At 36.2% G+C, this 12,671-nt stretch overlaps 1 protein-coding gene across 1 annotated transcript in view; it reads right to left on the bottom strand.

Moving 5' to 3' along the window:
• CDCA5 (cell division cycle associated 5) overlaps nucleotides 1-12,671 on the bottom strand; it is a 48,013-nt gene that overhangs the window by 25,555 nt on the left and 9,787 nt on the right. Inside the window, exons 3-4 of the mRNA XM_053688876.1 lie at nucleotides 1,838-1,993; nucleotides 29-102 (exon numbers count right to left, since the gene is read on the bottom strand). Coding sequence (XP_053544851.1) covers nucleotides 29-102; nucleotides 1,838-1,993 — 230 coding nt within the window. The remainder of the gene's footprint in view (nucleotides 1-28; nucleotides 103-1,837; nucleotides 1,994-12,671) is intronic.

The raw sequence follows: 12,671 nt of genomic DNA, 5'->3' as shown, positions 1-12,671 counted from the left end.
TGATTCACCTGTTGATTATTTGACTTACCAGGCTGTCTAAGGTGGTGGTGGTGTTCATGGCTGATTTCCTTTGAGATTTTCTCTTAGTTGGAGAAGTGATGCCTTCAAGAGAAAGAGAGTTAATAGTTAACCCCCCGCACAAATACAAGGAATTTTGAAGCAGCCCACTAATGCGTGTCTGTTGTCTATGATCAAAAGCAAAATTTACAGCTTCTTGTTGGCGTGCCAGCCACTAGACGTAAAACCTGCCGATTTAAAGGGACAGTAAACACCAGAATTTTTGTTGTTTAAAAAGATAGATAATCCCTTTATTACCCATTCCCCAATTTTACATAACCAACACAGTTATAATAATAAACTTTTTACCTCTGTGATTACTTTGTATCTAAGCCTCTGCAAACTGCCCCCTTATTTCAATTCTTTTGCCAGACTTGCATTTTTAGCCAATCAGTGCTTGCTCTTAGGAGCTTCACGTGCCTGAGCTCAATGTTATCTATATGAAACACATGAACTAACGCCCTCTAGTGGTGAAAACCTGTCAAAATGCTTTCAGATTAGAGGTGGCCTTCAAGGTCTAAGAAATTAGCATATATACCTCCTAGATTTAGCTTTCAACTAAGAATACCAAGAGAACAAAGCAAAATTGGTAATAAAAGTAAATTGAAAAGTTGTTTAAAATTAGATGCCCTATTTAAATCATGAAAGTTTTTTATTTTTTTTTATTTGACTGTCCCTTTAAGCATGGTGACCCAAATAAAGGAAGCAAGGTAGCCTGCCATTAGTAAGGAGTGACACAGACATAAGGTGACCTGCAGCCTGCTTCTACAATATACAGGTAGCCCTCAGTTTACGCCGGGGTTAGGTTCCAGAAGGAATGGTTGTAAATCGAAACCGTTGTAAATTGAAACCCAGTTTATAATGTAAGTCGATTGAAGTGAGGGAGTTAGGTTCCAGGCCCCTCTCAAAATATTTTTAAAGCTTTGAAATGAAGACTATAAATGCTAAACAGCATTATAAACCTAATAAAATAGATTGTATCATCAAACTAAGTTTAATAAACAAAACCGCACCTAATAAAATTATCACACAAACACAGACTGTATCATCATCAATCTAAGTTTAATGAACAAAAACAAAATAATCACACAGACTATCATCATCAAACTAAATTTAATGAAGAAAAACGTTTTTTTTTACTTGCATTTTTCTGCAGCTAAGGGAAGTGGCTGCTAGATCTTGTTCCTTTAAAAACGGCTCCATTGCTCAGGTCTGGTTATACACTGATTTCAACCTGCCAGTGTTTAATCACACAACAGACTATCATCATCAAACTAAGTTTCATTAAGAAAAACGTTTTTTTTTTACTTGCTTTTTTCTGCAGACAGTTCTCTGCATTGAGTCTGCAGCTAAGGGAAGTGGCTGCTAGATCTTGTTCCTTTGAAAGCTGATCCATTGATCATGTCTGGCTTGCTATTCTTTGCATGTGTTTGCTGCAACACAAGCGGACAGCTCCATCTACTGGCTATTTTAATGTATGCATGTGCTAATGCTTTCAATAGCAGTCAATGCTTTTCAATAGCAAAAAAAAGGCCGTTATTCTGGAACGGCGCAAATTGAACCGTCGTAAACCGAGGGCCACCTGTATACATAAACACACACACAGCCTTTAATGGCAATAAAACAAGAACTTACAACAGCTCCTGTCACTCGCTGACAGTGTGTCCCAATGGAGACAATAACCCAGGTAAGCTGACAGACACAGGCATAAGGCTGCTATGAACTCACAATTACTCACAAACTCAGAAGATTGACAGACACAAAGGATTTTTCTACTTACAGACATCTCCATCGTTCTGGCTACGTCTCTCTACTCCAATTTGCTTCTTCTGTTCAGACATTGCTGGAAAAATCTTTAGACATACTGGACTCTCTGAGACTGTATTTTCCAAAGTTGATTTCCTCTGAGACCTTCTGGTAGGTGGAGAGATGATACCTGGATGAATGAAATTATAAAGTGAATATAAAAAAAAGGCCTAGTTTTGGGTGAAATAGACTGAACCTAAGAGCAGTGATCTTTAGCCAGAGTTCAGAGATTATATATCTATACCTGCTAAAAAAGTGTCCTAGAGAGAACAGTGTATATGATTTCTGTTCCACACAAAAAGGTACAACTTTATATATGTACGGTTAATTAGCTTCAAAATATATTCTTTATAATAATGATATAATAATAATATATTATAATAAAATTTATACTATACATATATTTGCTGTGTTCCTTGTTAAGAAAGGAATTGCCTGGTATTTCGGCGCTGGACTGACCGTAATAGGCGGGATCAGACTGATATACTACAGGAAAGTTCTCTGTGAAAAGCATTACTGGGCTAAAAGAAGCTGCCCCCAGGTGGTAAATCGCCATAGAACAGGCTAACAATAGTATTGAGCCAGTTGTTCGTTCTTGTGTGTATATCTCTTATATATATTCCAAATGCACACACGGCTTAAAGTGTGTTCCAAGTATTTGAAAGCAGCAGGCAACACAGGGAATTTCAAATAATAAAGCATTTAATCCAGTTCAAGATAAACAGCAGGCCCTTAACCCATAACGTTTCGGTCTCTATCTATTATATATATATATATATATATATATATATCTATCTCAAAAAGAGAGGGAGGTGTGTGTCAAGCTCTGTCAACTAAAGTACCCGACAATGACACCCCTAAAGGGATGCATCTGTGTGAGTCCCATATTTAAGTAACCTAAGTAGAGGGCTAAAAAGAGCGGTCACTCAACGATATGTACATTAAACATCATTAGAACCTGTGTCATATAAACCAGTTATTTGTAACTATTCACCACAATCTGTCCATATGTACATTTATCTATACTCCTTTTGGGGTACTGTCACAACACTTATAGTCTGTGTACGAATAGAGGTACATCTTGAAGGTGGCACTTATACCCCAGCTGACATTCTAAGATACATACAGTATACGATGTGGGCCAAGTAATCTTTATGCATTATGGCGTTTCCAAAAAGCAATACGTATGTCCAGTTCATAATATAGGTATATAAATTAGCCTATGCCTAAATATGGCACTAGGAGGACACAATGCAAAAGAGCGTCTGCATTTGATTTTGTTTTTAAGCGAGTTTATTAGTAGATAGTCTTACTACATTGTATATATGTTTAGAATGTATTAAGTCAATATGTGTATCTAGCACCTGGGCACTGCTTAATGTAGGGGTGTACTGTTTACATATATACACACACACACACATTATATATATATATATATATATATATATATATATATATATATATATATATATATATATATATATATATATATATATTATACATACACATACATACACACACACACACACACACACATACGTGTGTATTTCACATTTGTTTGACATGCTGATGAAGGAGATTGTATCTAAAAAAACGTTCCATTAAATATTTGCTTTGTGCAAGCCCTGTGAGTGCATTCGTTTTTGGAGATTATATATATATATATATATATATATATATATATATATATATATATATATATAAAAAAGGGGGGGGGGGGTGCGCGTCAAGCGTGGTCAACTAAAATGAATACCCTTGAAGCTTAAAACAATGTGCCTTATAGCTGTATGTGCGTTAATTTGTCAATTACTTCTCAGCTTCTGTCCTCTGAAAAGTATACTTGATCCAACTAACAAGTAAAAAAAAAATGGGTGTGATAGAAAGGTTTAGAGTGAGGGCTATTGGAATAGAGAATAAGTACAGTATAAGAAGGTTGTTAAACCTTGATGTCACTGATACAAAAATGAGGATTATCTAAAACATCCCCTTTGTTGGTAATAATCTAGAATGGTGTAAATTCAATAGCTCAAAAAAGTTTTTTTATTAATCTATATTGTAAAAAGGTTCAAGATCTGTAGAACTCTACAGCATCGGCCGAGATCATTGTTTAGAAAACGGCATGAGTGGTTCGAGTGCAATAATTTTAAAGAATAAATGTAATGTTAATTAAACCCTAAAAAACACAACAATGGCATTAAGTTTTACTGTAGGTCTGAGATGACTGACAGATCTAACTCGTAGAAAGTATAAAAAAAAAATATTAGATATTAGACCAAGGAAGTGTCAATAAAAATGCCCCCTAAATGGAGAAGTGATGAAAATAAATATCAAATGGTGAAAATACAAAACTAGAATCAAAATGGCTAAAACACTGAAAACCGGTTAAAGAATAAAAAAACAATGCAAATATTGGTTGAAATACAACACAGTGTAAAAAAATGGAAAAAAACTTATCTGATGTCCAAATGCACTGTTGCCTAAATCCTGTAAAGCAGGGGAGCTGAGAAAAGCTATAAATAAAATAAAGGCCAAAAAGACAGATCCAAAAAAAACACACTGGCGTGGTAGTGTTAAACCGGAAGTGGATCCAATGCGAAACCGGAAGTGGCGTCACTCGCTATCTTACGCATTTCGTGGGAGCTTTGCTCACTTCGTCAGAGAATGGATCCACTTCCATCCTAGGTCTCCTTTTATTCCTGGAAACCGGAAGTGCTTCCATTTTTATCTATAAGCAATGGCCAAATATTAATGTTGATTATTGTATATCCAAACCTATTTCGAATTTAGGAAAATAATTTTTTAGAAATGAATTTATATTTATTTTTATATACTATTTGTACATGTTAAAAAGTATGTATATAGAAATCTGTGTGCGCCAAGTTACAAGTTGAGGAGAATCATGTAGTTTATTGATTGAATGGAGAGGAACAAAAAAACAATCAAATATATAGTGTATAATATACAGGAGGCTAAAACGATTGATATAAATATAAAAATATATATGTGTAAAAGCAAGCACATTTTCATTATATAAAAATCATAATAAAAAATTCAATAAATAAAAAAACAAAAAAAAAAAAAAAAAAACTTATTTTTAAAATTTTAAACTATTTAAAAAAAAATTGGAATACGTGTTTATATTTGTATAAAAGCCTATAAATTCACCAAAAAGGAGATATGGGTAAAATGATTATGTTTGTACACTTAAAATGCTTAAGAAATATGCGTTTCTACTTACTGGCATGTGAATAGTCAGTGTATTTGGAAATGATTAGGCGAGTCTAAAAAATAGGGGGAGGAGAAAGAGGGGGGAGACGACATATCTTTCCTTTCATGGTTTTTATCCTTCATAAAAAAAGCTTCCAGATCTATGGCCCTGTTTTAACCATATGGTTCCCTCATATTTAAAAAGTGGATCCAATACGTTTCCCTTTCTTAATTGTAAGAGTCTCTCTGTTCCATGTCTTTGGTATCTGTTCGATTGCTTTTATTGTAAATTCATTTGGGTTCTTTTTATGAAACGCCTCAAAATGTCTACTGAGGCCATACTATTTTTAACATGTTCGAGAAATCTTGTTTTGAGGAATCTTTTGGTTCTTCCTATATATACTCTTTTACAGTTACATTTAATCTTATAAACATATTCAGATTTGCAGTTCATATATGTTTGAATTGGTATTTGTTTTGAACTGTTAATAATCCATTTATTTTCTGTTTCGCTGTTGCGTTTGCAGCACTCACAGTTTTTTCTCCCACACTGATAGAAACCCTTTACTAGTTGTTGGCTAACCTCCCTATGTTTCTGGTTTATTGTCTTTAATTTTGTAGGAACCAGAATATTTTTGAAATTTAAATTTTTCTTATAGGCTACCAAGGGTCTTTGGGGCAGATCTTTTCTCAGAATTGGATTCTTTTTTAGGAGGTACCAATGTTCATTTAGAATCTTTTCAATTTGTTTCAATGCACAATTATATGTTGTGATGAACCTTGGGGTGTTCTGAATTTGTGAAGTTTGTTCTTTTTTTAGTTTTATTATTTTTCTTCTTTGGTTGGAGAAGAGAACTTCTCCATTGTTTTTTTTACTTTATTATAGGCTTCCACAGAGTCTCTCTTTGAAACCCTTATCCCTGAATTTTTCTTTCAATATTGTAGAAGTTTCGAAATCATCACTTTCTGTACAGTTCCTTCTTATCCCTCTGGAATTGCCCATAGGGTATGTTTTTTATCCAGTTAGGATGATCTCCACTTTTAGCATGTAGGTATCTGTTGGTATCAGTTTCTTTCGTGAATCATTTCGTACGGATCTTTTTATTTTTGACAAATTGATGTCTAGTAAATGTATTAAATGTTTATTCCATTCTTTTGTGAATTTTAAATTAAAGTTGTTGGAGTTGATCATGTCTACAAAGTCGTTAAATATTGTTTGTTCTCCTTTAAAGATTAGAATGTCGTCAATGAATTTATACCACTGGATTATATATGTGGAGCAAAAACGTTCTCTTGCCATATCATCAAATCTTCAAACATCCACTTATATAAGTTTGGGGCAAACTTAGTGCCCATGGCTGTACCCATTTTTTGTATGAATATCTTCTCTTCAAAAGAAAAAAAGTTCCTTGAACTGAATCACTTATAAAAGCAATTTGATTTTTTTGACACTGTTGACCACCCTCTTCTGCTCCAAACCCTCCAATCCTTCGGCATCTGTGACACAGCTCTCTCGTGGTTCTCTTCCTATCTGACTAACCGTACATTTAGTGTAGCCTTCTCCGGAGCATCCTCTGCCCCGTTAACACTTTCTGTTGGGGTACCTTAAGGCTCTGTCCTTGGTCCCCTTCTCTTCTCAATCTACACGTCGTCACTAGGTTCCTTAATAAAGTCCCATGGGTTTCAATACCATTTGTATGCCGATGACACCCAAATCTACCTCCTTCCTTACTAACCCGTGTCACTAACTGTCTTTCTCACATATCATCTTGGATGTCCTCTCACTACCTTAAGCTAAATCTCTCCAAAACTGAACTCCTTATTTTTCCCCCTTCTTCCAATGTCTCCACCCCCAAAATTTATATAACTGTTGATAATTCCATCATTACCCCTACCCCGCTAGCCCAATGTCTTGGGGTCACACTTGACTCAGATCTTTCCTTCACTCCTCATATCCAGTCCTTGGCTAAAGCCTGCCGCTTCCACCTTAAAAACCATTGCTAAAATTAGACATTTCCTTACACAAGATACAACCAAGATTTTAATCCACTCTCTCATCCTTTCCCGCCTCGACTACTGCAATTCCGTCCTCTCTGGTCTACCTAGCTGCCGCATAGCTCCTTTACAATCCATTATGAATGCCTCTGCCAGGCTCATCTTCATCTGCTGCACCTCTCTGCAAATCCCTTCACTGGCTTCCTCTTGCCTCTAAAATCCTCACCTTGACATATAAAGCTCTCAACTGCACTGCTCCCCCCTACAGCTTAGAACTTGTCTCTAGATACTCTCCCTCCCGTCCCCTTCGATCAGCTCAGGATCTCCTCCTCTCTTGTTACTTCCTCACATTCACGTTTACAGGACTTCTCCAGACTGGCCCCCATCTTGTGGAATTCCCTGCCTCGCTCCATAAGACTCTCCCATAGTTTTAACAGCTTCAAGCACTCCCTAAAAACTCTACTATTCAGGGATGCATACAATCAACACTAACCTTTCCTATCACCATTGCTTTCCCCTTGAACTCCTTAGATTGTAAGCCTATGGGCTCAGCTGTTTACAGATCGCTTCATAAGAGCCGACTACAACAGTGAAACTCTCGGCAGGGCCCTCTACCCACTTGACTCCTACAAAAGCTATCCTGTACACCGACTATGTTTACAGCGCTGCAGAATCTGTTGGCGCTCTACAAATACCTGATAATAATAATGTACCGCAAGGTTTAACAACCTTATTATACTGTACTTATTCTCTATTCCAATAGCGCTCACTCTAAACCCATCACACCGATTTTTCCTTTTACTTGTTAGTTGGATCAAGTATACTTTTTAGAGGAGAGCAGCTGAGAGGAATTGAAAAATTAACACACATACAGCTATAAGACACATTGTTTTAAGCTTCAAGGGTATTCATTTTAGTTGACAGCGCTTGACACACACACTTTTTTTTTTTACACACACATTTTATATTATATACACACACATATATATATATATATATATATATATATACACACACACATATATATATATATATATACATTATATATATATCTATATCAGTGACGTGCAGTGAGGTCAGAGGCTGGTGAGGCAGTAGATATGATACGCCGGAGAAACACATGTACAGAGGGCCGCAAGTACCCCCAACAGGGCAGGTTTAAATGACAGCTGAACCAGTGCACAGGTGACATAATCAGGTGATGGGTGAGAGCAAGTTAGTAACCACTGAGTTACTGATCAGCTGATTACTTCACCTGTGCACTGATTCAGCTATAATGAAAAACTGGCCTGTTGGGGGTACTTGAGGACCATTATTGAGAAACACTGCACTAAAGCACTAGCTCATCGGAAATGTATTGATTACCTGGAGAATAAAGCACACACACTCTGCTCACTGACACCCACACACACTCTGCTCACATACACACTCATACAATTATGTGGCACAGTGCCAGTTACTAAGCAATTAGAATGATCCACAATCTCTTCTCTACTCACTACTGTATTGTAAAAATAGAAATAATTTACCATACAAGTTTTACCAAAGGATAAGTTATCAATACTGCCAACACAGCTGCTGGAATATGGTGTTCAAGAAACGCACGTGCACATCCCACTTAGGTATGCTCTTCAACAAAGGACACCAAAGGATACCAAAAGAATCACAATAGAAGTAGAATACTACTTTACTCTTCTGCTTGGCGTCATCTGTTCTTAGGTTACCTCAGCTTCCAGTTGTGTCACATGACCCTGCTCACTGCATCCTCCTTCTGATTAATCTATATATCCTTCAATTGGTAGGAGGCATCAAGAGGGGTGCCTCCTATTGGTCCCAATTTTTGCTGCTAATATATTGACAGAACACAGGTGGCGCTGCAGCACAGCTTTTCCTTTGACCCATGTACTGCAATGGAGAGAAGCGTTCCTGTACCTGCCTCTCCATAGCATTACATGGGGGGGGGGGGGAATATTTTTTGGGGACTTTTTTTTTTTGTTTTAATTAAAATTTAATTAAGCTTTAGCCACATATGGCAGGGTAGGCACTGCCTCCTATGAGTGCACGTCCCTGATAGATAGATATATACACACACGTGTAGAGCTGCAACAACTAATCGTCATAATCGTAATAATAATAGTTGTCAACGAATCTCATAATCTATTAATCGATTAGTTGGTTTGCAATTAGTTGGTCTGTGCACAACACCAGCTGCTTCACTTCAATGAACTCCTGCATATGGTATTGTGTTTTATGGTTATGTCCTTAGCTTAGCCTAAAGGACGTCTACTTTTCACTTTTTCAGGACAGTATACTTTTACAACTACCCCTGGCTTATGTGCAACCCAGATATAATAGTCATCATTTGGATTGTTTATATTAAATCTGGTGATTTGGAACTATGCTTTTCATGATCTAGTGCCAAGCTTGTTGTTTACACCTTGCCCCTAGATTGATGGTAGTTATTTAAATTGATGTGCACTATTATCTGTTTGCACAATTATTAGCGTATTGCTTGCTATTGCTGATTATATGTACTGTATAAAGCTACAGCAGATTCCTCCTCCTGGAAATCCTCTCTTCACACGTCAGCAATGACTAATTCCGGCTTCCTCCAATCATGGCTTTCCCCCCAGGGTGGTTATTGCCTGAGGCCATGCTGTGATTGGAGGAAGCCGGAATTAGTCATTGCTAACGTGTGAAGAGAGGATTTCCAGGAGGGGGAAGCTGCTGTAGCTGTGAAAAAAAAAAAAAGGTAAGTTTTTAATCAAAACGGCTGATTTGTAAACTTTGATGAATGAAAGTGCCCCTGTTTTTAATAGTATTTTTAAAAAACGGACTTTCATTCATCAAAGTTTACCTTCACTTTAAGGTCACCAGAGAATTCAGGCGCATCCTTGGTATGCTATAAGATTAATCTCCGCCCCCCCTCCCCCCATATAGGACTCTGGCACTAGGGGATTGTGTTTAGGGTCCTATAGCGCTGTTTCCCTCAAAACATACCGCACTTTGAAATAACCCCCCACCAACTAGTTACCCAGATTTAGGTGGCTCAGATGTGCTTTTGCTTATAGGTTTCAGCTTTTTCCCTACGAGCCACAGTATGTTGTTTGTATATTGTATTACTTTGGGTTCATATGAAGACTATCCTATTGTCTATACTACTTCTACACCTGTTTAATGTACATCACTACAGGTCTATATTCATATGATTTATATTGTTCCATGGTTAAAAAGTAGAAAATGTGAGGTTGTCCTACAATATGTTCAGTATTTCTATAATGTAACTAATAACACTAATCTGCTTTACTGTTTTTATAACCTCAATAAAAATTATTTAAAAAAAAAAAAAAAAAGTAATCATCTTCATTACCATGGGAGAATCAGAGGATCCTAAATGTACGGCGGCTTTTAGAGATAAAGTTGCAAAAAGATCTGATTCAATGTCCTTCAGACAAAAATGGTCAGTATCCAACAGCTAGTCAGGTATAATTTTCATTAAACAGACAATTATATTTTTTTAATGCAAGGGAGGTTGTAACCTGCATACTCTTTTCCTTGGGTCAATCTATATAAAGACATGTTTGATTTGTCCTTCCCCCATAAAAAAAAAAAAAAAAATAAGTATTAAACGCTGTATTTAGTATTTTTATATCATATGTCCTTAGAAATAATGGAATGTTCTGCATAACATAATTTGGGGACACAATCATGTATGGGGTAAAATCGTTCATTTTTAAAGGTCTTCTTGCACCTTAGCAATTCCGCCTGTACAGTTATAAGCATACCATTTTTCAGACGTAATACTTATATTGATACCTAAATACTTTAAACACATAACTTCTTTTAATGGGATATCATCCATAGAATACTCACTCTTCAGTATCCCCAATAGTCCAGATTTTTGGGAGTTTACCATGTAGCCCTGAAAATGTACTAAAACTTAAGAATTTTCAGAAGCTTAGGGAGATTATCCCTAGTATTGCTAACAAACAACAGCAGGTCATCGGCATATAAAGATATTTGAATCTCTTTAGAGTCTACTTTTATGCCTCCCAATCTGTTTTGAAGCATAGCTGCTAAGGGTTCAATACTCAGATTAAAAAGCAGCAGTGATAAAGGGCAACATTGCCTGGTCCCTTTAAATAACTGGAAATTGTCTGATGTACCCAATAGCTATCAAGGAAAAGAACGGTTTGTCAGAGTATAGCTAAAAGCAAGAAAAGCACCCTTAAACCCGAACCGTTCTAGTGATCCAACCAGGTAATTCAGATTAATGGAGTCAAATGCTTTTTATGCAACTATGGCTATAATTGCCATAGCTTTCTCTTCTGAAACGTTCTCATTCTTTTGTACGCTATAATAATCCACTGTTAGTAGGAGTTTCTGTAAATTGGTAAACGAGGATCTCCCTTTTATAAAGCCTGTTTTGTCAGCATGTATCAGCTTATGTAATAACAGCTGTAGCCAGTCAAGAAAAGAAGATGCAGGCACTACTGGTAGTAGAGTTAAAAAATTCCAAAAATGTAACATAAAAAGGTATAGCACAGACAAGGCAAACAGACATGGGGAATTGTCTTATGCGTTTTGCCCCCCCTAGTGGCGCTTAATCAGACTGATGAACAAGAAAAACAAGAATCATAACATGTCTGGCCTCCATTAATGCTAGGTTGTATTGGTTGTCACAATAACTTGTTATTCTCTACTATATCTTATATTTAATGTAATGCAACCTATCAACTATAATGTAAGACTATACAGACACATATATACTTACATAGAACATCTTGTAAACATATCTTAACACAATATAAGATGAGTTTATGCCCAGCAAATTTATTTATTGTTTTATGTTGATATTCCATAGCTTTATAAAAGAAAGGTAAATTTTTGGAAAACCTTCATTGTACAACCTAACATCTTTTCTTGATCATTTTTTGGTGTACTATATAGAAATTAAAAATGAGCGTTTCTTAAGAAACCATTCTACTATAATTATATTAGATAATGCATGCTATATATGCATTTTATTTTGGTATAGAGCCTCTGTGCTGTGTAACATCAGTCTATGATTAGGCGCCAATGGGGGGTGGGGGGGTGCAAAATGCGTAAGACAATTTGCCTTGTCTGGGCTATACCTTTTTATGACGTTTATCTAATAAATTTTGGAATTTTTTTAACTCTACTCCCAGTGGTGCCTGCATCTTCTTTTCTAAACTGGCGACTTGGCGGTGTGATCCGCGGCTGCTACGGTACTCCATGTCATGAGGTGAAGCATTTTCCTTTTAAAATCTGTTTTTTGCACACAAGCTGTTTGTTGCCGTACTCTGGATACTCCCACTGCTAAAAACATTTGGTATTAATGAAATAAATGACCTTGTAAATTCTTTAGAAAATCCTGACTCTTCAATATAATAATATATGCTTATTAACTTCTGTGGAGAAAGATTTGTTTATAATAAGCTATAAATTCAGAGCTAAATTCGTTAGTTTGGGTTAGTCTTTTTCTTTTGCTGCCAATATGGTATTGGATCCCTTAACTTGCTTTATTAAATTAGACATGCATTTACCCATTTTGTCCCCATACCTGAATAATTTAGCATTGACTC

This window comes from Bombina bombina, chromosome 7 (genome assembly GCF_027579735.1).
Source record: "Bombina bombina isolate aBomBom1 chromosome 7, aBomBom1.pri, whole genome shotgun sequence".
Taxonomy (NCBI): domain Eukaryota; kingdom Metazoa; phylum Chordata; class Amphibia; order Anura; family Bombinatoridae; genus Bombina; species Bombina bombina.
Note: the sequence above shows the minus strand (reverse complement) of the source record. Positions and strands in the feature narration are given on the sequence as shown.